This window comes from Thalassophryne amazonica, chromosome 14, assembly GCF_902500255.1.
Source record: "Thalassophryne amazonica chromosome 14, fThaAma1.1, whole genome shotgun sequence".
Classification (NCBI taxonomy): domain Eukaryota; kingdom Metazoa; phylum Chordata; class Actinopteri; order Batrachoidiformes; family Batrachoididae; genus Thalassophryne; species Thalassophryne amazonica.
In genome coordinates, this window is record NC_047116.1 from 69,840,523 (window position 1) to 69,866,218 (window position 25,696).

Genomic DNA, 25,696 nt, shown 5'->3' on the forward strand with positions numbered 1-25,696 from the left:
CACTGAAGTACAACTTCACAAAGTGCTCCACAGATCTCATTTGAGATGCAAAGTTTTCTCTCATAATATTACGAGTTTTTTTTCCTCAGAAAATAATGATTTTACTGTTACGATTACGATTAGGGTTGAGCCGGATACTTGTTTCAAGGATAAAGCATTTTTGACAAGTACGAGCATGATCTGAATGAAACTCACCAATATCTGTGCTCTTGCTGAAGGAAAATCCTGATTGGCTAACTGACTGTCTTCACACTTTGATTGGCCAGTCACACACAGCGCCCGCCCCTCCCTACAGACATGTCTCTGCAGCTTCTCGCACACACAGACAGGATCTGCTCTCTCTCTCTCTGTGCTTGGCTTGACTCTAGCTCACGTTGCTGTGTCAGTACCCCTTAATTTTACTTCAGTTGGCCTCTGTTTAGGTTTGTATGGTATTTAAAGTTACTTGGTGAACTTGTTTCGTAACATACGCGGTGTATTTGACAAGACAGAGCTGAAAACGGCTCCTGTTGTGTTGGTCACTACCTCCACTGTGGTCGGGGTTTTTTTTTTTAAACCATTTGTTTGCTGGCTGGTGATATAAAGTCAGTTAGAAATTTTGTTCAAACTGAACACGGTGGTTTTGAGAAGAATATAGTGAACAAGGTTGACATGTTATTTCCCTGTTTGCCATCACTGGATGTTTGCATGAATTACCAAGTTCACACAGATCATTAAAAAATAAGCAGTCTAAGAATAAAAATGTCAAGAATGCTAGGGAGTAAAAATAACTAAATAATTGAAAAAAATTACAGTTTGATCATAAAATGAAATAATAATAAACAAAGTTGTGTTGAGTAGGACAATTCTTGTTCATGCATATTTAGTAGTTCATAATTTTCTGCTACATCGAATGTCAATTCTGAGGCTGATTATTAATTCATACCCTTAAGAATGTTCATGTTCTGAGTTTATAAAAAACTTGTTCTGTAAAATAGTTCCTTTACTATTGTAATCAAAAACATTGAATCTCAATTCTGAGGCTGCTCTGTAAATATTCATTCATACACTTAAGAAAATTCATGTTCTGAGTTCATAAAAAACTTGTTCTGTAAATAGTTCTTACTTTTGTGATCAAACTCATTGATATGAATCTCAATTTTGAGGCTGTTCTGTAAATATTTTTCAAATAAACAATAAATATAGCAACTTCTGATCAATCCGTATCAATTTCGGACTTAAAATAATGTACAGATGTAAGCCCCACCCATGTCTGGTTAAACCACACCTACTTCCGGTTTAGGCCCCGCCCACTCAGTACAGACAGATCATTTAGATGGTTGAACAGATATAGATGGTGGTGTACTCGTTCATCCCTGATTACAACTTTATTCTCAAAGTATAAAAAAAAAAAAAAGTTCTAAAAACAACTCTGCTGCCTGATTGAAAAGCTGACCAGGAAGCCATGCCTACACGTGAGCACATGCTTGGCTGCAATTAAATGTGCACGACCACTTAAAGCCACAAGGGGTGCTACAAAATGGCACATAATGAATATATATGAACAATGAAAAATCTGAATTATCCACACATTGTAGATGCAATTAATTAAATATTACTCCATTCCTTGCTGTAAATACTGTAAACATTCCTTATTTATCCAATCCAATCCACTTTATTTATAAAGCACATTTAAACAGACCTGAGTCTCCAAAGTGCTGCACGACAAAAGTATAGACACAGAAAATAGCAATAATAACAATAAAATAGATAAGATAAAATAATACATAATTAAATAAAACCATGATAAAAAATAAATTTCAATAAAATAAAAATAAAATAAGACACAAGGACCGTACAACTCACGCGGAGTTAAAAGCCAAGGAATAAAAGTGGGCCTTAAGACGGGACCTAAAACACTCCACAGTGTATTTAAACAGTAAACATAAATAGACATGAACTTAAATTGCATTTAGGCTCCTACAGAAAGGTTGCTTAAGAAAAAGTTTAGGAACTAAAGACCAATGTTTGATAAGTAAAGCTATCCTGGAGGACTGTAAAAAAAAAAAAAAATGGAGAAAATTCAGCACAGCTTGGATTGATTACAAAAAGGCATTTGACAGTGTGCCACACTCCTGGATCATGAGGTGCTTAGAACTCTACAACATCAATGAGGAAATAAGATCTTTCCTGAGAGCACAAATGAACAAATGGAACACCACCATCACCCTAAACTACACAGAGGGGCAAATAATAATCCAGGACATACGAGTTCAGAGAGGAATATTCCAGGGAGACGAGCTGAAAGGTTTGACATTTTAATTTGTTCATGCAATTTCTACAACCCCAATTCCAATGAAGTTGGGATATTGTGGGAAATACAGAATACACACACACACACATCTTCAACCACTTAGTCCAATTAAGGGTCGAGGGGAGCTGAAGCCAATCCCAGCAGTCATCGAGTGTGACGCGGGGTACACCCAGGACAGGACGCCAGTCTGCCGCAGACAACAGAATACAATGATTTGCAAATCCTCTTCAATCTTAATTCAATTGAATACACCACAAAGACAAGATATTTAATGTTCAAACTGATAAACTTTATTGTTTTTGTGCAAATTTTACTCATTTTGAAATGGATGCCTGCAACACGTTTCAAAAAAGCTGGGACAGTGGTATGTTTATCACTGTGTTACATCACCTTTCCTTCTAACAACACTCAATAAGTGGGAACTGAGGACACTAATTGTGAGTGTCATGACTGGGTATAAAAAGGAGCATCCCCAAAAGGCTCAGCTGTTCCCAAGCAAAAATGGGGTGAGGATCACCAATTTGTGAACAACTGCGTGAAAAAATAGTTCAGCAGTTTAAGAGCAATGTTTCTCAATGTTCAGTTGCAAGGAATTTAGGGATTCCATCATCTACAGTCCATAGTATAATCAGAAGATTCAGAGAATCTGGAGAACTTGCTACATGTAAGTGGCAAGGCCGAAAACCAACATTGAATTCCCGTGACCTTCGATCCCTCAGGCGGCACTGCCTTAAAAACTGACATCATTGTGTAAAGGATCTTACCGCGTGAGCTCAGGAATGCTTCAGAAAACCACTGTCAGTTAACACAGTTCGTCATTACATCTAAAAGTGCAAGTTAAAACTCTACCATGCAAAGCGAAAGCCATACATCAACAACATCCAGAAACACCGCCGCCTTCTCTAGGCCCAAGCTCATTTGAAATGGACAGACGCAAAGTGGAAAAGTGTGCTGTGGTCTGATGAGTCCACATTTCAAATTGTTTTTGGAAATCATGGACATCGTGTCCTCTGCACAAAAGAGGAAAAAGACCATCCAGATTGTTACAGCGCAAAGTTCAAAAGCCAGCATCTGTGATGGTATGGGAGGGTGTTAGTGCCCATGGCATGGACAACTTACACATCTGTGATGACACCATCAGTGCTGAAAGGTACATCCAGGTTTTGGAGCAACACATGCTGCCATCCAAGCAACATCTTTCTCAGGGACGTCCCTGCTTATTTCAGCAAGACAATGCCAAGCCAAATTCTGCACGTGTTACAACAGCGTGGCTTCATAGTTAAAGAGTGCGGGTACTAGACTGGCCTGCCTGCAGTCCAGACTTGTCACCCATTGAAAATGTGTGGTGCATTATGAAGCACAAAATACGACCCTGGACTGTTTAACAACTGAACTCGTACATCAAGCAAGAATGGGAAAGAATTCCACCTACAAAGCTTCAACAATTAGTGTTCTCAGTTCCCAAATGCTTATTGAGTGTTGTTAGAGGAAAAGGTGATGTAACACAGTGGTAAACATACCACTGTCCCAGCTTTTTTGAAACATGTTGCAGGCATCCATTTCAAAATGAGCAAATATTTGTACAAAAAACAATAAAGTTTATCAGTTTGAACATTAAATATCTTGTCTTTGTGGTGTATTCAATTGAATATAGGTTGAAGAGGATTTGCAAATCATTGTATTCCGTTTTTATTTACATTTTACACAACGTCCCAACTTCATTGGAATTGGGTTTGTAATACAAGAAATACAAAAGTATAAAGAATATATATAAAAAATTCTAAAATTATCAGAAGAAACGGCTGCTCGAGAGAGGAAAAAGGGGCTGCGAGGGAGGATCAGCGTGCCCTCGCCCTTTCAAAACTAATTTTTGCTCATGTGCAATGGGTTTCTGTTCTCTCACTTGAAAGTTGGGGGAGAATTTTGAGACTGAATAGGAGGATTGATACTAGATCTGCTATGATTGGTAGTTTTTGAAGAGTGTGGTTTGATTGACAGCACTCCTCTCTGACACAGAAGTCAGTCTGCTAAAATGAAGCCAGGGGCGTTAACCGATTATCGCCATATTTCTGCTTAAAACTTAACTCCAGTCATCATCTCTCAGTGACAGATCTCTGAAGCTTCTGTACAAAAATCACTTGCACACAATATCAGCATTATTGTATAATAAATGGCAGAAAGTCGTAAAAACCACCTGAGGTTTATGAAACCCGGTGCATCTGAGTCTGACTCTCTACACCCAAACTGATCAAAGGGAATAATGTGATTATTAACCATCAGATGACAAAGTAAAACCTCTTAAATCACATGCAAACCATTACACCTCCAAGAAACAGAAACAATTCACAGCAGAGCCAGTCCCAGTCCCTTGTTCCCTCCCCCCAGGTTTGGAGGGAGAGAGCATGAATCCACTGCATGTGAGCAGAAATGAACTTACAGAGGGTGGGGGCATGTTGGCCCTCACAGGCAGCGTGCGCGCGCAGTTAATATCTACGCGTGTGAAATAATATAATACGCCTGGATGCATTTTTTAATTGAGAGTGGTTTTGGCACTGATCTGACACCATATTGGTTTCTCTGAGTGCAGTAATGTCTTAATGTTGGAATTGTAAATTTTGAGGAAAATATGGACTTTTTAGGGTGAAAACTGAAATTCACCCAAATGTTTTCCTTCTTCACTTCTTGGTGGATTTTGAAGATTGTTTTTGTTTGCTTCATCTCATAACACTGATTTACAATCCTTCCTCACATAATATTGAACTTTTGAATTGTTTTAGAAACTGTTTATTTTTATGGATAAAATAGTGAAATTGACTAAAACACTTTCAGTTTCTGATAGATTTTAATTGTGTTGGTTTTGTTTGATTCATCAAAACACTGTTTCAGAATTCATCCTTGTGGATATATGAAATAATAAATTTTCATAAAAATATGGACTTCTTTAAGATGAAATTAATCCAAAAGTTTTCATTTGGATTCATATTAGGTTGATTAATTTAAACAACTGTTCAAAATTCTTCCTCACAAAATTTTTAATTTTGTTGGAAATAAATAGTGTGTTTGGAAAACAATAAAATTCACCCAAAATGCTTATTTTTCTTCAGTTTCTGATAAATTTTAATTCTGATGTTTTCTTTTAAGTTCTGTTCTTCACTGTTGAATTTTGAATTTGGGCAAAATACCAACTTTTTGTCATGAAAACCATGAAATTCATCCAAAGTTGCGCAAGTTTCCAAATTACACGAGAGGAAAAAATTCACCAAAACAATACGGCATTCAAGGGATTTTAAACAGTCATTAAATTTTTGCAAAAGAACCTCAACTTCCAGCAAAAACATTTCCAACAAATTTCTGTCCCCTGATCCAGTTGACACACTGCTGTCAATATTTCAACTGGTACTTCAGGTTTCATTCAAAAATCTATTTACACAATAATGTAAACACTAAAATGATGCACAAAATTTACAACCACTGGTAAAGAATTTTATTTGGGGTGTGTCGTTTTCCTCACCTGCTGTGTGGAAATAGTTGGGAGAATAAATCCGGGTGAGCTCTGATTATTAACTAGAACCGGTTCATGATGTCTGCTGCTTTACCTGTCACGGGTTGATGGTGGAGGTGGAACAAGGAGTGTCTTAAAGGGGAACATCTTTCCTGAATCATCGGCATTTTTGATTCTGTCATGAAGACAATTTGGCAGCAGAAATGCTGGAAAACAACAGAAATCAGCAGAAGAGACAGACATGAACTGAGGACAACAGGGTGTCCACATTTACAACTCTGATATTCAACTGTTCTGATCCAGGTTTCTGACAGCGCTTCAGTCAGCTGGATGTTGGCTCCTCCCCCTGTGTATGGACAGACACGCCCACCATAATGTGTCAGCTGTGTTCTGTGGTCATTCTGTAAAACACTCCTGCATTACGTTGATGCGGCTCTACGACATCATATTAAAATGTTATCAATCAAGCCTCTGTGGGGGCTGCTCACCTTTGACCTTTACATGGTATTAGAAAAATCCATTTACCAAAAATAAATTCATGGTGTTCAGGTTCAGCAGTGGTCAGTTACAACGGCAGAAAAGCAACTGATCCTCTTTTTAATGATAAACCATCCAGACACAAACTCTGAATGTGTCTTTGGATGAGTCTCAGACAGTTGGATCGTGTCCTTTACATGGACTGAGAGTCACCTGGCATCATGGGTGTGGTCAAGAGCAAACATCCAAGGCAGAAGTAAAGTCAGCACTTGTATATCCAACTCAAAGTCAGCCTGCCTCTATGACCTCACAAAGAGCAGCATGTGAATCTCTAGGATCAGTGTTTGGAGCCAGTAGTCAAAGTGGACACTTGCTTCAGCTTGTTGGTGACCCCATATTGACCTCTGGGGGTGTTGTACTTATTGGAAATTACTTTCTTATGCCCAAAAACATGGAAATACATATTTGGCTTACATTTCTATCACATTTAGATCCTAGGATTCACCTGTTTCTAATTTCCTGCTCAGAAATTTCACATCCCAGAGGTCAAACTGAGCACATTTCCACATCTTAAATTAAAGCTTCTGTCATGAAGAACAAACCCTGAAAGCTTCATGTTTTCATTCTGTGCGCAATTGTCACGATTACCAGCCTCACCAAAACACTTTTTTATTGAAGTGTCATGTTGTAGAATGAAACCTGTTAGTACTTTTATTCTGACGACTTGTTTGTAAAACACACAAACAGAAACCGAGACAAATGACACTTGATCCGTGATACATTTAAAGTTTATTACATTTTACAAACTCATTCATGAACATCAAGGAAATGAATTAAACTTTGATGATTTGTAAATTATGTTGCCAGAGTCACGTTTCAGTTTGAAGTATAAAAGAGAAGCAGTAAAATTAAGAACTGTGCACCATTTCTCTGAGACTCTAACAGCAGTGGAACAACACAGAGACAGCTGGACTCACCTTTAATGTTTGGGTTTTTAATTTGCCCTGTAGATCTATGACCCATTTACACAAATTCATTTGTACTGATTCAGATACAAACTATTTTAACATCAAATAATGGCAAAGTTTTAAGTGAAATAGTTGAAAATAGTTGTCAAATGTTAACATGGCTACCCTTTAGAGAGACAAATGTCCAGTTTTTGTTCTCCAATCATAACCTTCAACTTGTGGACTCACCTTTTCAAGCCAAAATCGGTTTATTTGACATAATCAAGGGGAGACTGTGAACACATGAAAAAAATCATTTAAAATGGGTTAAAATAATTTTAGGAAACTTTTCTTTAATTACATGGTGTCGTCCAGGGGCGGAGTTATTTTTATGTGTGCTCAAGCACCCCTAAATATATATATATATATATATATATATATATATATATATATATATATATACACATACATACATACATACATACACACACACACACACACACACACACACATATATACGAGGTCTGTTAGAAAAGTATCTGACCTTTTTATTTTTTGCAAAAACCATCGTGCGCATGCGTGAGTTTTTTCACGCCTGTCGGTTGCGTCATTCGCCTGTGAGCAGGCTTTGTGTGAGCAGTGGTCCACCCCTCTCGTCGGATTTTTATTACGAATAAATGTCTGAACGATTTGGAGCTTTGCTGCATCAAATTTTTCCAGAAACTGTGAGAGACCTCCAGATGGACACCATTCGGAAAATTCAGATGGCTTTCAGGGAAGATTTTATGGGGATTACACAGATTAACGACTGCTCCAGCCAGTTTAAAGACCGCCCACAGCGTCTGAGAGCGCGGCGCACCCCGAGCGCCGATCGACAGGCTGACACCCCGCTGAAACAACCAGATAATTTCCAACGTGAAGGCTTTGTTGATCCGGGACGTCGTCTGACTTCCACTAAAATGGCAGAAGACGTGGACATCAAGACTTTTTTGGCACATTCCACTGTTACAGGAGTTTTTTTCATGGAAAGAGAAGCGGAGGGATGCGCCACGGAACTGCTCATGGCGCGGGACAAAAGCACCTCTGTGTTGGTCTCACAGGACGGCTTTCAGATGGCTTTCGTTGGCTTTTCAGTCGTGTGACTATCCGAGAAATTGTGCATGAGCTGGACATGCCAGAACATGTCCTGTGAGGCTTCATCACGGCGTTGCTTTGCGCCATGCGGCTCCACCGCTACGCGCGGAATTCCTCCACACGTCTGTCTCAATGTGCCGAAAAAGTGCAGATGTCCACGTCTTCCGCAATTCCTGTGGAAATCAGACGACGTCCCAGATCAACACAGCGTCCAGTGTGGAAATGAACAGCACATTTCACTGTTACAGGAGTTTTTGTCATGGAAAGAGGAGCGAAAGCCTGCTCACAGGCGAATGACGCAACCGACAGGCGTGAAAAAAACTCACGCATGCGCACAAAGGTTCAAGCTTGGCTGATGCAATCACACGTGATTCAAATCCATATGGTTTTTTCAAAAAATAAAAAGGTCGGATACTTTTCTAACAGACCTCGTATATATATATATATATATATATATATATATATATATATATATATATATATATATATATATATATATATGCTTCTATACTACTATTTTTTTTAAACAACCTATTTCAAGCATTATGCCAAAATATGTATTACAAGAACACAGTAATTTGATCATCTCCCCTTCTTGGGCAAATGGTTCAATCCATGAAGCGCGCCTACATTCATCTTTCTCTCTGCTTTGGCATGTGTTTGTGTCGTGTGGTGCTGCTGTGGGTTGCACTAATTTAGCAGAGGCGCTGTCCTGTGAGCGCTGGTGGTAACCTCGCCCAGCCGCGCTGTCAGGTGACATTTGCGAGGTATTTATTCACAGTTTATGTCTCTGAATGTGAAGAGCAAGTGTAACTTTCTGAAAAGTGCTTATTTTACTCACCTAGCTAGCTATCGCTAAACACAGTATATTGCTCTACAAATTAGTGCGTGCTGTGCGTGGTCAAATGTAAGATTGATTCAGTGTTGTCCTTTTTTTTTTCTCAACTAAATCCTCGTCAGCTACTAAATGGTGCTCGCCCTTCAATCTGTGTAGCTTCCATTAACAATTCACTCTCCTACATCAAATACCATGTACACAGATCTGACCTTAAATGCTTAGTTAAGGTCCTTAACTAAGCATTTCAGAATTAAGACAGTAAACTTTACCACAACATTTAATGCACAGCATGATAATAAGTGAATAATTTAAATTCCTGCTAAAAAGGCATAAATCATAAAACTCATTTTGTATTTTTATTTGTTGGCAGTAAGTGGCAAACCAAGCCTGCAGTGCAGTGATAGATATCAGAGCATTTTTTTCAAAAGCAAAAAAAGCTTCAGGTCAGGTTTGTGCACTCTATAGACCATAGGCATCAAAGTTATTCCAGGAAAGGCCAAGAGGGTGCAGGTTTTCTTTGTAACCACCGCCTCCACCAGGTGATGTCACTGATTAACATCACTTTGAGCAGATGGGAAGAGTTCATCAATGAAATCACATGCTGGAGTTGGTGGTTTCAAAGAAAACCTGCACCCGCTTGGCCCTTCCTGGAATCTGTGACGCCTATGCTATAGACCTTATGTGATAGTAGATATGGACATTGAGAATAGCAAAGGATGGAAAGTGAAGCTAAGGGTAAATTGAATATGTGTAACAGACTGTGGAGGTGTCTTACTTGTGTTACTGGTGTTTTGGTATGAATTCTGACTTTTAAGTCACACATTTTTATTTTTCTTAATTTTAAGGACTTCATTAGATCTTGTCTGTCCTTTCTATGCGTTGCTGTTAATTCAATAAATAATTCTGAACCCATTTATGTGCATTATACCATCTGTGTTCTCCATCCAGCCTTATAGTGGAGTGCTGCTGTAGCTGTGCTAAACCAGGTCCTCCTGCACACGGCACTAAACCTCACTGATCATAACAACTGCAACTACTGTATTTTTATGACTTACAATGTGGATGTGCGTGGTGCCAGAAAAACCGAGACATCAATCAGTTTGTAGAATAAATAAATGAATAGCCAAAACTAAAACACAATCTAAGTAATGCCTAAAACTGTCTAAATGTAATGGAAAAGTGATACCAGGGTGAGTGTTCTGTACTAAGTACTATGACATAATAATCTGTTAAGATGAAATAAAAAATCTTGAGTAACTATTAGGGCTGTCAAAGTTAACGCTTTAACTCATGCGATTAATCTTTTGGAATTGTCGCATTCATTAGTTTTTAACGCAGATTAATCATGTTGTATGATGACGTGGAGGGTTACCTGAAAAGCCGGTAGTGATACGGTCACAGTGATCAGGTCAATTCATACGCAAGAATTAGCATGGACGAGGAGACTAAAAACAGTGTGCTCTGTGGCAAATTTCGCTTCAAAAAACACCCCGATGGGACTTTCAATAAGAACAGGGTACAGTGCATATACTGCAATGATGAGTTTTCTTATCACCGACGTACAACAAGCTTAAGATATCACCTTCGAGCAAAACGTGTTTGATGCGAGCAAGGATGCGACAGCAACAACAAGCCATGCTCGACAAGCAACACTCGAGGAGTGCACCCGTGGCAATGTTGTCAACAAAAGTAAAGCGGATAACTTAACCAACTCAATTGCAAAATGGATAGCCGCAGAATGAATAAGTATTGTTGAAGACCGAGGGCTCCAAAGCATCTTGCACATTGCAACAGGTGACCCGTCATACAAACTACCTTCGAGGGCAACTATTACTACGAGAATACATGAACTGTATGACGTCATTAAAGCTGCTAAACTGCTAGCGGATAGCATGTTTGTTTCACTTACCGGAGACCACTGGACCTCAGTGAGTAATCACAATTACCTCAGGGTTACCACTCATTTAATAAATAAAGACTGGCAACTACTGTCTTTTGCTTTGGGCGTGTTAAAAATGGAAGAAAGACATTTTGCCAATGCATGCGCCGATCAATTTGTCCAAGTTGCTCAGGATTGGAATATTGCTGACAAAGTCTGCACATTAGGAACAGACAGCGCTCACAATATGGTCGCTGCTGCAAGATCCTTGCCATATCAACATCTCCCCTGTATAGCCCACGCCATACAGAGTTATCACTGTAGCGTTTCGAGAGGGTGGCTATGACGTTCCTTTAGCCAAATGTCACAAAACTGTGGGACATTTTAAACACAGCCCTGCAAATACATCAGAGCTGAGAGCACAACAAGCAGCTCAAGAACTTAAAGTGGAGTCACTTGTCCAGGATGTACCTACACGGTGGAATTCCATGCTGGAAATGATCAAACGAATCCAACGCAACAAAGAACCACTGAAAACAGTCCTGGCACAGCAGAAGCACAACTTGGCCATGTTAACACCAGCAGAATATGACAAGTTGGCCAAACTTGAGACACTACTTGAGCCTTGCAGGTGAGGTGATGATTCTATTCTTTTCTCACTCTCTCTCTTCTAGTATTCACTAATTTAATTAATGGTGAGTTCTTGTGCCTCTGCTACACAGATACAAGGTCTATTATAAAAGTATCCGACCTTATTATTTTTTTCAAAAACCATATGGATTTGAATCACGTGTGATTGCGTTAGACAAGCTTGAACCCTCGTGCGCATGCGTGAGTTTTTCCACGCCTGTCGGTTGCGTCATTCGCCTGTGAGCAGGCTTTGAGTGAGGAGTGGTCCACCCCCTCGGCGGATTTTCATTGTCAGGAAATGGCAGAATGATTTGGGCTTTTTTTCCATCAGAATTTTTTCAGAAACTGTTAGAGACTGGCACCTGGAAACCATTCGAAAAATTTATCTGGCTTTCGGTGAAAATTTTACGGGCTTCACAGAGAATGACTGTTACTACAGCTTTAAGAAGACGCTCGGCGTGCTGCGCTCCATGCCGCCATCAAGAGCCACAAACCACCGGATCATTTCTAAACGGATGGCTCTGTGGAGCCGGACCGTCGTGTGCACTTTCTCTGGTTATCACAAGAGCTGCACATCAACCATTTTCCGGCAGATTTCACTTTTAACAAGAGATTTTGTCATGGAAAGCCAAGCAGAGGCTTTGCGCATCACGACCGATTTGCTGATGGAGCGAGACAAAGGAACACCTCCGTTTTGGTCTCACAGGACGGCTTTGAGATGGCGTTCAGACAGCTGTCGGTGGTTTTTCCATCGAGTGATTATCTGAGAAATTGTGGATGTGCCTGGACATGCCAGAACATGTCCCGTGAGGCTTCATCACGGCGTTGCTGTGCGCCATGCGGCACCGCCGCGACGCATGATGCCTCCGCTCCTCTTTCCATGACAAAAACTCCTGTAACAGTGGAATGTGCCGTTCATTTCCAAACTGGACGCTGTGTTTTATCCGGGACGTCGTCTGACTAGCACAGGAATTGTGAAAAGACGTGGACATCAGCACTTTTTCGGCACATTGAGACAGACATGCGGAGGAATTCCATGCGTCGCGGCAGTGCCGCATGGCGCAAAGCAACACCGTGATGAAGCCACATGGGACATGTTCTGGCATGTCCAGGCACATCCACAATTTCTCGGATAATCACTCGATGGAAAAACCCACTCACACTGACCAATATCTGCTCTTTGGCTCAAACCACCCCCTTGAACACAAGCTCGGGGTGATCAGGACTCTTCAACACAGAGCCCTACAGCTGCCCACAACTGCAGAGGGAAGGGCTAAAGAGCAACAACTTGTACAGAAAGCCCTCACAGTATGTGGGTATCCACGTTGGTCCCTGGACAAAGTGCAGAAGTCCCAGAAAACAGAGACCAGATAGACAGGAGACGGAGACAAGAAGGAGTGTCTCTCCCTTATTTAGCAGGAGTAGGGGAAAAACTACAGAGGATCTTCAGGCAGCACAAAATCCCAGTTTACTTTAAACCAGTCAACACCTTGAGACAGAAATTAGTTCACCCTAAGGACAGGATCCCTAGTTACAAACAGAGCAATGTAGTGTATCATATCAGATGTCAGGAAAACTGTAATGAACACTACATAGGTGAGATGAAGCAACTTTTACACAAGAGGCTATACCAGCACCGCAGAGAGGTCGCCAGTGGACCTCAGTCTGCAGTTCATCTCCACCTGAAAGACACTAACCACACGTTTGAGGACAAGGAAGTTAAAATCTTAGCCAGAGAGAAGAAATGGTTTGAGAGAGGTGTCAAGGAAGCATTCTTTGTAAAACAGTTGAAACCCAGCCTTAACTGCGGAGCGGGTCTCAGACACGCTTTGTCCCCTGTTTACAATGTGGTACTCAGGTCAAAGCAGTTTCAGTCTTTTGTTCATGGTAATGAGTCATTCACGTCATCAGGAGAGAGTCGTCAAGGGAGCCATCAGGGGAGGCTTCCGTCCTGTCATTAGGAGAGTGCTAACTAGAGCACAATAGGTGCTAATTAGAGCTATTGTTTAGTCACTAGCCTATAGCGGTCAGCCTCTCGGTAGGTGGGGTCTGGTTAGGTTAAAAAACTCCAGCTTTTGTTGGCAACTGGTTTATTATTCTCTACAAGAGTCAAGACAGAAGTCAGACTACCAGAGCAAGAATTTTAGCTGAGGAAGCTTCTGTGATTTGAAGCGAAACATCCTCACGTCAAGAAACCCAGTCCAGTCAAAGATTCAAGCTTCTCTACTATGCAAACCACCTGGACAACTGAGAGCCTACACAGAAACATTCACAAAGGATCTTGATAAAAGAAAAGAAAACATAAATATGGCCTGGTTAAAGGTAGCAACTGCTTTAGATCCAAGGTTTAAGGACCTCAAGTGTCTACCACGGGCAGACAGGGGAGAAGTATGGCAAAATTTAAATGAACTTCTGAAAGAAGGAGGACCTACTTCCCAGAGGTCCAGAAATGACTCTGTGCAAGAGCCTCCGCAGAAAAAAAATGTCTCTTCTGCTTATGGGATCAGAGTCAGAATCACAGGATGAGGGATCAGATACAGACAACACACTGGACAGGTACAAAGCAGAGCCCTGTGTTAGCATGGACACATGTCCATTGGCATGGTGGTCAGCATAGTGGTGTCTTCAGTAAGCTGGCCCAAGTTGCACGAAAGTACTTGGGTGCTCAGCGCCGCCGTTCGGCATAAGCAGACTACGCAGCCTGCGTGGGGCACCAACCATGTTGCACTAGTTTGCAGGGCCTCCAATTGACTGAAAAATGTGTTGAAATTATTACATTATTACCAGTGATAACCACTTTTTTTGTAACGAGTAATCTAACACGTTAATCTTTCCAAATGAGTAATCAGATTAAAGTTATTTCTCCAAGTCACTGTGCGTTACTATTATTTTTGCATTGTGGGTCGACAGCAGCATTAAACTTGGTCCGTGGGCAGGAGGTCGGGGCTCGACTGAACTGCCCACTTTAAGCGAGCTGTGAGCTTTTCATCAGCTACGACTCGTCCTCACCTCTTAAAGCGCGGTGAAAACAGCACTCCTGCACAGAGCTTTACAAAGTCATTTTTATGCTTTATTTTTCTCCTTTATTTAGAATTCTGAGCTGAGCCGCTCCGTATCGTCTCGTTAAAAACAGCTGATCCTCTGCGACGTGTCAACAACTAACACTATTTTCCACTCAAATGCACCTAAACTCTCTTTCTGAGGACCACATGATGTGAAAACGCAATAAAACTTTCTTACCTGTAAATCTGGTCCTGTTTTCTGCATAAATAAATGTTATCCATTCTTTGTGCTCAAACGCCAAAGCAGGGGCGAATCCAGATGGAATGGGGGCAGGGATGTGCCCCCTCCCCCACAACACCCCTAGATTAAAGGTCCAGTTTTGAAGCCGTTTTTTACTACAACTACTAATACTACTTAAAATAATAATAATTTTGACAAGTAAAATGTTTATAGAGAATTTAAATGTTAGAAAAATGTTAGAATTTAATAGTTACATTTATAAACAATGTAGGTTAGAAATTGCAAGTTTTACTGTTACAGTGCTGTCAACAGTTAAATATGAGGTCAAGAAAGATTATTTTACTTTTTACAAAACAAGTATTTATTTTCATTAAAGTCAAGAAAGGGTGACTATAAAGTGAGTTTTTGGCAAAAGAGGTATCATCATGTTGTGGCAGAGGGTTGTTGTCGGCAGCTGGGGGAAGTAACTAAAAAAGTAACTAGTAATCTAACTTAGTTACTTTTACAATTGAGTAATCAGTAAAGTAACTAAGTTACTTTTTCAAGGAGTAATCAGTAATTGGATTACTTTATCAAAGTAACTGTGGCAGCACTGATTATTACATTTCAAACTCAATATGAATTATTTATGAATAGGCCCATCGTTTTTGTCTTTAAACATTGTGTAGGCCCTTACCTCATTACTTAATTGGGGCAAATTAACAGTTTTTTTGCCTAATATAAAGCCCCCATCCACCCCCGCCCCGATTCCCTGAAATGGTACAGCCCTGTTTGCGTCTTTCTCTGTTCGCTGTGTCGCCTAACCAGGGTTGCCAGATGTGACGATTTCCAGCATGGAGGCACTAAATCCTGTGCAATTTGAACTGATTTTTAAAATGTGTCTGGCAATTCTATACAAAAAACTCGTCCAGTGCCATATTTTTACCCTAAACAAACCAATTGGATGGGAAAACACCCAATCTGGCAACCCTGCGCCTAACTGAAGTAGCACTGCTAGCCCACATTAGATTCTGACACGAGACGACAAGTTGCCACTATGCCACAATTAAACAATGAAGCGACAGCAGGAGTCTGGAGCTGAAAAACGGAGGAAAAAGAAACAAAAAGATGATGCCCGTGCATCCCTTGCTGGTAAGTACGTGTTAAAGGTTTAAATTGTTTTGATTACTTAATGTTCAGTGGTGCTGCTCAAGCTAGGTTGCGTTGGCTTTGCTGATTTGATGTAGCTTTAAACGCTAAACTTAAACGCGTTAATAAAGAGTAACGGTTTGAGTAGAACTTTTGTGTGTGTGTGTGTGTGGGGGGGGGTTCCTCTTATATGGGGTTGGGGGGGGCCTCCCTGACCAGGTATGCTTAGGGCCTCCAAAACCTTAGCAGCGGCCCTGTGTGTGCTCCTGCTTCAACAGTACCTTGTGAAAGAGTTTTTTCTTTGGCTGGCCACATTGTGCAAAAGAAAAGATCAGCATTGTCATCTGAAAATGTTAATAAGCTTGTTTGCTTAAGTAACTGGTTGTAGGAAAAATCTTAAATGTGTGATTGCAAGCAGTGTTTACAAAGCTAAAATGTTAACAAAGCTAAAATAATTTTAGCTTTGTAAACATTTTAGTAAAATGTTTACAAAGCTAAAATGTTTACAAAGCTATAATTTGCAAATTTGTTATAGACGTTTGCCTGGCACTTTGAGAGTAAAATAATAAAATAGAATTACATGTTCTATTAAAACTGGCTCTTTTTTCCTTTATAAACATGCAAACGAACAAGTGCGATTAATCGTGATTAATCAAATGCAAAAAGTGTGATTAAATCAGATTAAATAAATTAATCATTTGACAGCTCTAATAACTATAGGCTCGTAAGACTAATATAAAAACAAGGATAATATACTGTACTCAGCCTCTGAATATTTCAGACCTAAGTTGCAATTACTATTTGCCCTCACCACATTAGGAGATTAAATTATTTGTTATAAAAACTGCACCAGAATGCAGGGATTTTATGTATGGGCTGTTATCCATTGCTAATATGCGTTTCTGTTGTTGTTTTTTAATCATTCTGACAATGAATGCAGCTTTTACAAGCAATGTTTTCACTCTGAAATCATGGGAAATTGTCTTTCTGGACATCTAGATTAAAAAAAAAACATTTTTAATGTGCTAAGCACCCCTAAAACTGGAAGTCTAAAATCGCCTCTGGTGTCATCTTTAGTATTAAAATAAAACCAACACACAGCAGAAAAAAGTCAGAAAGACGTTTCATACAGCATTAAGGAAATGACCTAAAATCTGCAAAAATTACAAAGAAAAATATATTTTAAAAAGCATGAAAATGATTGAAATGAGAAAACAGTAAAACACTCAAAATATTTCAAAATCACTAAAATTATTTCAATGTTAAAAATCTAAAACTTAATCAAAATTGATTAAAATTTGATAAAGTAATTTAAAAAATGTTTTTAAAGGTGATGGGCTCAAAATCAGAATTTTTTTTTTTAAACGTTATTCAGTATCAATGTACCAAATGTAAAACTTCTCACCCTTATGAAAGTGATGGAAAAATTAATAAATGCAATATTTGTTCATGAATCTTAAAATTCTGTGTCTGACTGTCAAAACCCAAAACTAAATGCACCTGATTCAATCACACACTGGACCAGAACAGAACCGGATGTTTAATGTCCAACTTGTTACATTGATCTAACTCCTGTTAAAATATGTAGAATTTCAAGCTGGAAGTCAGAAATCCTGAGTTCCAGCTTTCCACTGAATGCAGCATGAACTTTGAACCTTGTCTACACGCATCCACCTTCATGTTGCCCCCAAGATCTCACAGAACAAACCCACTATAATTTCCCTGCTATCTGTCTCCAAGAAAGAAAGACACCAGGACTTTGGTTTCAGGCTTCAATGAACAGATTGAACCATCTTTGTGCTGCTGCTGAAACCGAAGATGTCAACTTGTCACATGACCTGCTGGAGCCTGAGCCTGATGGAAGCCCTGCCCTCAAACAGGTCAGTTGTTGACAAATTGTTCTTTGGTGTTAATTCCAATTTGAAGATTTTTTAAATGGTTTAAGTATTCTTATGTTACTCTCTCTCTCATTTTCTTCAATTCCCAAATTTTTGTATGTGGAGTCTTAAGCCAAATCTTCAATGTAGCTCCTTTCATTCAACTGTATGTTTTCTGCTGCTTTCTTTTTATCCCCTCTGACTGCACATTTAGAACATTTATCCAGTCCAAATTCCATTCCAATGTCCATGGTAAAGTTCTGAACTGCCTCCACTAGCTGACCGAGTCCCTGCCCCGAGTCAGCAAAGATCTTCAAGTCGTCCATAAATAAGAGCTTGTTCACCACTTCTCGAAGTTTCCTTCCTCTGCCTCCACCCAAGTCACACCCAATGTCATGCTCCTTCAGGATCTTACGAAGCGGGTCTATGGTTAAGCAGAATAAAAGTGGCGAGAGGCTGTCTCCCTGGAATATTTCTCTCTGAGCTCGTATGTCTGGAATTATTATTTGTCCCTCTGTGTGATTTAAGGTGATGGTGGTGTTTCACTTGTTCATTTGCGCCCTTAGGAAAGATCTTATTTCCTCATTGATTCCTCATTATTTCCTCGTTGCAGAGTTCTAAGCACCTCATGGTCCAGGAGTGTGGTATGCTGTCAAATGCCTTTGTAATCAATCCAAGCCATGCTGAGGTTTCTCCTCCTTTTTTTGCAGTCCTCCATGATAGCTTTGTCGATAAGTAACTGGTCTTTAGCTCAATCTTTTTCTGAAACAACCTTTCTGTTTGTTTTCCAGGTATCCACCAGTGTCCAGATGTTCATAAATGGCATCAGCCATTTATACGTTGTTGTTAGGCAGCAGATGGGTCTGTACTTGTTGGGAAGCTGTGTTTCCTTGGTCTTTGGAAGTAGGCTTGTGTTCCCAGTCGTTAGCCAGTCTGGTGTGTCCTCTTCTCTGTTCAATATTTTTGTGAAAGCCACAGCATAGTGGTGGTGCAATGCTGTCAGTCTTTTCAGCCAAACATTTGGGATTTTGTCGATGCCAGGTGCCTTGAAGTTACTGTATTCACTCATTTTCTTTCTGATCTCTTCTTCATTGATTACAATTGCTGGCATTTGTTGTTTGTCTTTGTTTTTCTGTTGTATTTTTTCAATCCACTTAGCCTCTTGGTGTTGTTTTGGGTCTTCAAAGAGTGGTCTCCAAAATTTTTCAATTTCCTCTCTCTCAGGTGGTTGTTGTACTTCTATTGTGTCATTTGCCAGCTTTCTGTACACTAGTCTGGGGTTTGTTGCAAATAGTTTGTTTATCTGTTTTGCTTGTATTTTCTTGTCTTTATTCCTAATTTGTGCTGCGAAAGCTTTTACTAAGGCTTGATGTTCAGCCAGCCTTCCACCTAGCAGTTTGTCTTCAACATTGTATTTTCTTTTAATGCGATTTATTTTTTTAAGAAGATTCTTTTTGTGGTTCTTGTTTACCAAAAATGTGGCCATTTGGGAGATCTCTGCTCTTAGGTAGCTGATTTTTTTGTTGTAATTTCTTTTTCCATCGTGGCATGGTATTCTTTTTCTTATTTGTGGTACTGTTTCTCTCCAAATCTTGTGGGGCTAATTTACTTTGTATGTACCATGCCGCTCCATAATTTACAGAGTTTAACTCTGTCAATGTGGCTCCTTTTGGGACCAGTTTGGTCAGTCCTATGTTAACTTTTTGAAGGATATTTTTGAATTTTTTATTCTCCTTTAGTTTAGTCAGCTTTGGGCGCTCTTTCATGTTCATTTTTCTTGTTTCTTCAATCTTATTTGCCAATTCCTCTTCTAGTTCCTGCTGTTCTGGGTCTGTGTGCACCTGTGAATTATTTTGTAGATGAGCTGGTGAGTTGCTCGTTTTTTCGGGGGGCAATGAGTTGCTCGTTTTTTCGGGGGGCAGTGAGTTGCTCATTTTTTCGGGAGGCAGTAAATGGTTCGGTTTTTCGGGAGGCAGTGAGTTGCTCGTTTTTTCGGGAGGCAGTGAGTTGCTCGTTTTTTCGGGAGGCAGTAAATGGTTCGGTTTTTCGGGAGGCAGTGAATGGTTCGGTTTTTCGGGGGGCAGTGAGTTGCTCGTTTTTTTGGGGGGCAGTGAGTTGTTCGTTTTTTCGGGAGGCATTAAATGGTTCAGTTTTTCGGTAGGCAGTGAATGGTTTGGTTTTTCGGGAGGCAGTGGATGGTTTGTTTTTTCGGGGATATAGGTTTTTTTTTTTTTTGATATACTTTTTTTTTTTTTATACTTTGTTTCTTGTTTTTTCATTTATCTTTGATGTCTTTTTAGTAGAATGCAATGGGCCCCAAACCTGGGGTCTAAAGTTGCATCCTAGGTTCTATAGTTATCTTAACCAGATCTGGCATTGTATCCGAGGGCTCTCTTCAAGATGGTGATCGTTCCCTTAATCGCAGACAACTGCACCTCATGTGCACTTGTGTGACTGGGGATTGCCTCAAGGTATTTCTTCAGGTTCTTCTTCATCAGGCCTGTTGCTCCTACCACAACTGGAATGATATCGATGTCTTTCAATGACCATGTTGTTCTTAGGTCATTTTTTAGGTCTTGGTATTTTGAGATCATTCCCCTTTCAGCTCGATTCAGGCCGTAATCATTGGGGACTGTCACATCAATGATTTTGGCTGTTTTCTGTATGAATTATCATGTGTGTGTTCAGGTTGCCCTTTAGTCCAAATCTTTGACCACATTCAGAACAGCCAAATGGTTTTTGTCCTGTATGAATTATCATGTGTGTGTTCAGATGGCTCTTTTGTCCAAATCGTTGACCACATTCAAAACAGACAAATTGTTTTTGTCCTGTGTGAATTATCATGTGTGTGTTCAGGTTGCTCTTTTGTCCAAATCCTCGACCACACTCAGAACAGACAAATGGTTTTTGTCCTGTATGAATTATCATGTGTGTGTTCACAGTGCTCTTTCGCCCAAATTTCTGACCACATTCAGAACAGACAAATCGTTTTTGTCCTGTGTGAATTAACATGTGTGCATTTAGGTGGCTTTTTCGTCCAAATCCTCGACCACACTCAGAACAGACAAATGGTTTTTGTCCTGTATGAATTATCATGTGTGTGTTCACAGTGCTCTTTCGCCCAAATTTCTGACCACATTCAGAACAGACAAATCGTTTTTGTCCTGTATGAATCATCATGTGTGTGTTCAGGTTAGCCTTTTGTCCAAATCCTTGACCACATTCAGAACAAACAAATGGTTTTTGTCCTGTATGAATTATCATGTGTTTGTTCAGCGTGCTCTTTTGTCCAAATCTTTTACCACACTCAGAACAGACAAATGGTTTTTGTCCTATCTGAATTCTAATTTGTTTGTTTAGAATGCCCTTCTGTTTCTGTATTTTACTCTGATCAGAACAGCTAAATGGTTTTCTGCTTGCTTGCCTCTCCTTTTGTTGCTCTGAGTTGTTCATGTGACCAGATGCTTTTCCATATTTAGAGCCATTAAACTGTTTCTCATCAGTGTTGCTTGAATGAATAACACTGGTATTTTGTCGACAGTTAAAACGTGACTCATGTTCTCTGTTTTTTTTCCAGTCAAAACTGTCATCAGTCTCAGTTCCAGAACTGTCTGAACTCCTGCCACTGGTATCTGGTTGTAAATGTCTGTCTGGACCCGAGTTGCTGGCTGGCTGTGGTCCTCCATCATCCTCTCCATCAGCTTCTCCCATCAGTGTTCTGTGTACAGATGAGCTGATGGTGACAGGCTCAGCCTCTGTGCTCTCATCACTTCGGCTATGATGAAGCTGTGATGACTCTGGGTTTTTATCATCATTTTCACTCTTCACAGGGACAGCAGTGAAACCAAACTTGGTGAGATATGCCTCCTCCAGCTGCTGAAGCTGATCTCCCTGCTGACTTATCCACAGCTTCTCTTCTTCTTTAATGTTCTCCTGTTCAACACTCAGATTCCATTCCTGGTGTTCAAGGAGACTTTCTTCTTTAATCCCCATCAACGGTTGCATGTCTATAAAGAAACAAATTAACAATGAATGTAAAACCAGCACTTATTAAGATAAAGTAGCAAAGGGGTGAGTTTGACCTGACGACAGTCAGGGCCCCTTCACATGATTGAGGCCGAATGGAGCCTCCCTGAATCCCTCATAAAGCAGTCGCCACATGCAAATTGCCTCTACTGGTGGTTGGCTCTCACTGCGGTATTGTATCACTTCCTGTTCCGGAGCACAGCGGTGTTTTGCTGTATCTGTTAGCTGTTTAATCTGCGCAGTTAGATTGATCTAGTTATCTAGATTACGATTTGTTTCCCAGTGTAATCTTCACGTGCCTTAACTAAAGCACTCCTTCTGCTGAATCACCTCTAAATTATTTACACATTATTCACTTTGCATGTTTTTAGGAATCCGCTAGCTTAGCGCAGCTACTAGCTCTTAGCCGGTTTAGCATGGCGGCTTCTCCCGTCTCTCCCGCACTTTTCTGCTCTGGGTGTGAAATGTTTAGTTATTCCTCGGCCTCCTTTAGCAGTAACGGTACTTGTAATAAGTGTAGCTTATTCGTAGCTTTGGAGGCCAGGCTGGGCGAATTGGAGACTCGGCTCCGCACCTTGGAAAATCCTACAGCTAGCCAGGCCCCTGTAGTCGGTGCGGACCAAGGTAGCTTAGCCGCCGTTAGTTCCCCCCTGGCAGATCCCGAGCAGCCGGGAAAGCAGGCCGACTGGGTGACTGTGAGGAGGAAGCGTAGTCCTAAACAGAAGCCCCGTGTACATCGCCAACCCGTTCACATTTCTAACCGTTTTTCCCCACTCGACGACACACCCGCCGAGGATCAAACTCTGGTTATTGGCGACTCTGTTTTGAGAAATGTGAAGTTAGCGACACCAGCAACTATAGTCAATTGTCTTCCGGGGGCCAGAGCAGGCGACACTGAAGGAAATTTGAAACTGCTGGCTAAGGCTAAGCGTAAATTTGGTAAGATTGTAATTCACGTCGGCAGTAATGACACCCGGTTACGCCAATCGGAGGTCACTAAAATTAACATTGAATCGGTGTGTAACTTTGCAAAAACAATGTCGGACTCTGTAGTTTTCTCTGGGCCCCTCCCCAATCGGACCGGGAGTGACATGTTTAGCCGCATGTTCTCCTTGAATTGCTGGCTGCCTGAGTGGTGTCCAAAAAATGAGGTGGGCTTCATAGATAATTGGCAAAGCTTCTGGGGAAAACCTGGTCTTGTTAGGAGAGACGGCATCCATCCCACTTTGGATGGAGCAGCTCTCATTTCTAGAAATCTGGCCAATTTTCTTAAATCCTCCAAACCGTGACTATCCAGGGTTGGGACCAGGAAGCAGAGTTGTAGTCTTACACACCTCTCTGCAGCTTCTCTCCCCCTGCCATCCCCTCATTACCCCATCCCCGTAGAGATGGTGCCTGCTCCCAGACCACCAATAATCAATCAATCAATCAATTTTTTTTATATAGCGCCAAATCACAACAAACAGTTGCCCCAAGGCGCTTTATATTGTAAGGCAAGGCCATACAATAATTATGTAAAACCCCAACGGTCAAAACGACCCCCTGTGAGCAAGCACTTGGCTACAGTGGGAAGGAAAAACTCCCTTTTAACAGGAAGAAACCTCCAGCAGAACCAGGCTCAGGGAGGGGCAGTCTTCTGCTGGGACTGGTTGGGGCTGAGGGAGAGAACCAGGAAAAAGACATGCTGTGGAGGGGAGCAGAGATCGATCACTAATGATTAAATGCAGAGTGGTGCATACAGAGCAAAAAGAGAAAGAAACAGTGCATCATGGGAACCCCCCAGCAGTCTACGTCTATAGCAGCATAACTAAGGGATGGTTCAGGGTCACCTGATCCAGCCCTAACTATAAGCTTTAGCAAAAAGGAAAGTTTTAAGCCTAATCTTAAAAGTAGAGAGGGTGTCTGTCTCCCTGATCTGAATTGGGAGCTGGTTCCACAGGAGAGGAGCCTGAAAGCTGAAGGCTCTGCCTCCCATTCTACTCTTACAAACCCTAGGAACTACAAGTAAGCCTGCAGTCTGAGAGCGAAGCGCTCTATTGGGGTGATATGGTACTACGAGGACCCTAAGATAAGATGGGACCTGATTATTCAAAACCTTATAAGTAAGAAGAAGAATTTTAAATTCTATTCTAGAATTAACAGGAAGCCAATGAAGAGAGGCCAATATGGGTGAGATATGCTCTCTCCTTCTAGTCCCCGTCAGTACTCTAGCTGCAGCATTTTGAATTAACTGAAGGCTTTTTAGGGAACTTTTAGGACAACCTGATAATAATGAATTACAATAGTCCAGCCTAGAGGAAATAAATGCATGAATTAGTTTTTCAGCATCACTCTGAGACAAGACCTTTCTGATTTTAGAGATATTGCGTAAATGCAAAAAAGCAGTCCTACATATTTGTTTAGTATGCGCTTTGAATTACATATCCTGATCAAAAATGACTCCAAGATTTCTCACAGTATTACTAGAGGTCAGGGTAATGCCATCCAGAGTAAGGATCTGGTTAGACACCATGTTTCTAAGATATGTGGGGCCAAGTACAATAACTTCAGTTTTATCTGAGTTTAAAAGCAGGAAATTAGAGGTCATCCATGTCTTTATGTCTGTAAGACAATCCTGCAGTTTAGCTAATTGGTGTGTGTCCTCTGGCTTTATGGATAGATAAAGCTGGGTATCATCTGCGTAACAATGAAAATTTAAGCAATACCGTCTAATAATACTGCCTAAGGGAAGCACGTATAACGTGAATAAAATTGGTCCTAGCACAGAACCTTGTGGAACTCCATAATTAACTTTAGTCTGTGAAGAAGATTCCCCATTTACATCAACAAATTGTAATCTATTAGACAAATATGATTCAAACCACCGCAGCGCAGTGCCTTTAATACCTATGGCATGCTCTAATCTCTGTAATAAAATTTTATGGTCAACAGTATCAAAAGCAGCACTGAGGTCTAACAGAACAAGCACAGAGATGAGTCCACTGTCCGAGGCCATAAGAAGATCATTTGTAACCTTCACTAATGCTGTTTCTGTACTATGATGAATTCTAAAACCTGACTGAAACTCTTCAAATAGACCATTCCTCTGCAGATGATCAGTTAGCTGTTTTACAACTACCCTTTCAAGAATTTTTGAGAGAAAAGGAAGGTTGGAGATTGGCCTATAATTAGCTAAGATAGCTGGGTCAAGTGATGGCTTTTTAAGTAATGGTTTAATTACTGCCACCTTAAAAGCCTGTGGTACATAGGCAACTAACAAAGATAGATTGATCATATTTAAGATCGAAGCATTAAATAATGGTAGGGCTTCCTTGAGCAGCCTGGTAGGAATGGGGTCTAATAAACATGTTGATGGTTTGGATGAAGTAACTAATGAAAATAACTCAGACAGAACAATCGGAGAGAAAGAGTCTAACCAAATACCGGCATCACTGAAAGCAGCCAAAGATAACGATACGTCTTTGGGATGGTTATGAGTAATTTTTTCTCTAATAGTTAAAATTTTGTTAGCAAAGAAAGTCATGAAGTCATTACTAGTTAAAGTTAATGGAATAGTCAGCTCAATAGAGCTCTGACTCTTTGTCAGCCTGGCTACAGTGCTGAAAAGAAACCTGGGGTTGTTCTTATTTTCTTCAATTAGTGATGAGTAGAAAGATGTCCTAGCTTTACGGAGGGCTTTTTTATAGAGCAACAGACTCTTTTTCCAGGCTAAGTGAAGATCT

General features: G+C 40.5%; 1 protein-coding gene and 1 long non-coding RNA gene across 3 annotated transcripts in view; both read right to left on the minus strand.

Annotated features, from left to right (window-relative positions):
* Positions 1 to 5,885: 5,885 nt before the first annotated feature.
* Positions 5,886 to 21,748, minus strand: LOC117524292 (oocyte zinc finger protein XlCOF20-like). Its single transcript, XM_034186060.1, has 3 exons — positions 20,747 to 21,748; positions 18,232 to 18,372; positions 5,886 to 6,001 (listed from the first exon to the last, which is right to left on the minus strand). Exons 1-3 carry the CDS (start codon positions 21,657 to 21,659, stop codon positions 5,886 to 5,888), a joined length of 1,170 nt encoding a protein of 389 aa, XP_034041951.1. The 5' UTR covers positions 21,660 to 21,748.
* A 65-nt stretch (positions 21,749 to 21,813) lies between these two features.
* Positions 21,814 to 25,696, minus strand: part of LOC117525205 — a 21,085-nt gene continuing 17,202 nt past the window's right edge. For both annotated transcript variants that reach the window (XR_004564982.1, XR_004564981.1), the window contains exon 2: positions 21,814 to 21,955. This is a non-coding gene — a long non-coding RNA (uncharacterized LOC117525205). The remainder of the gene's footprint in view (positions 21,956 to 25,696) is intronic.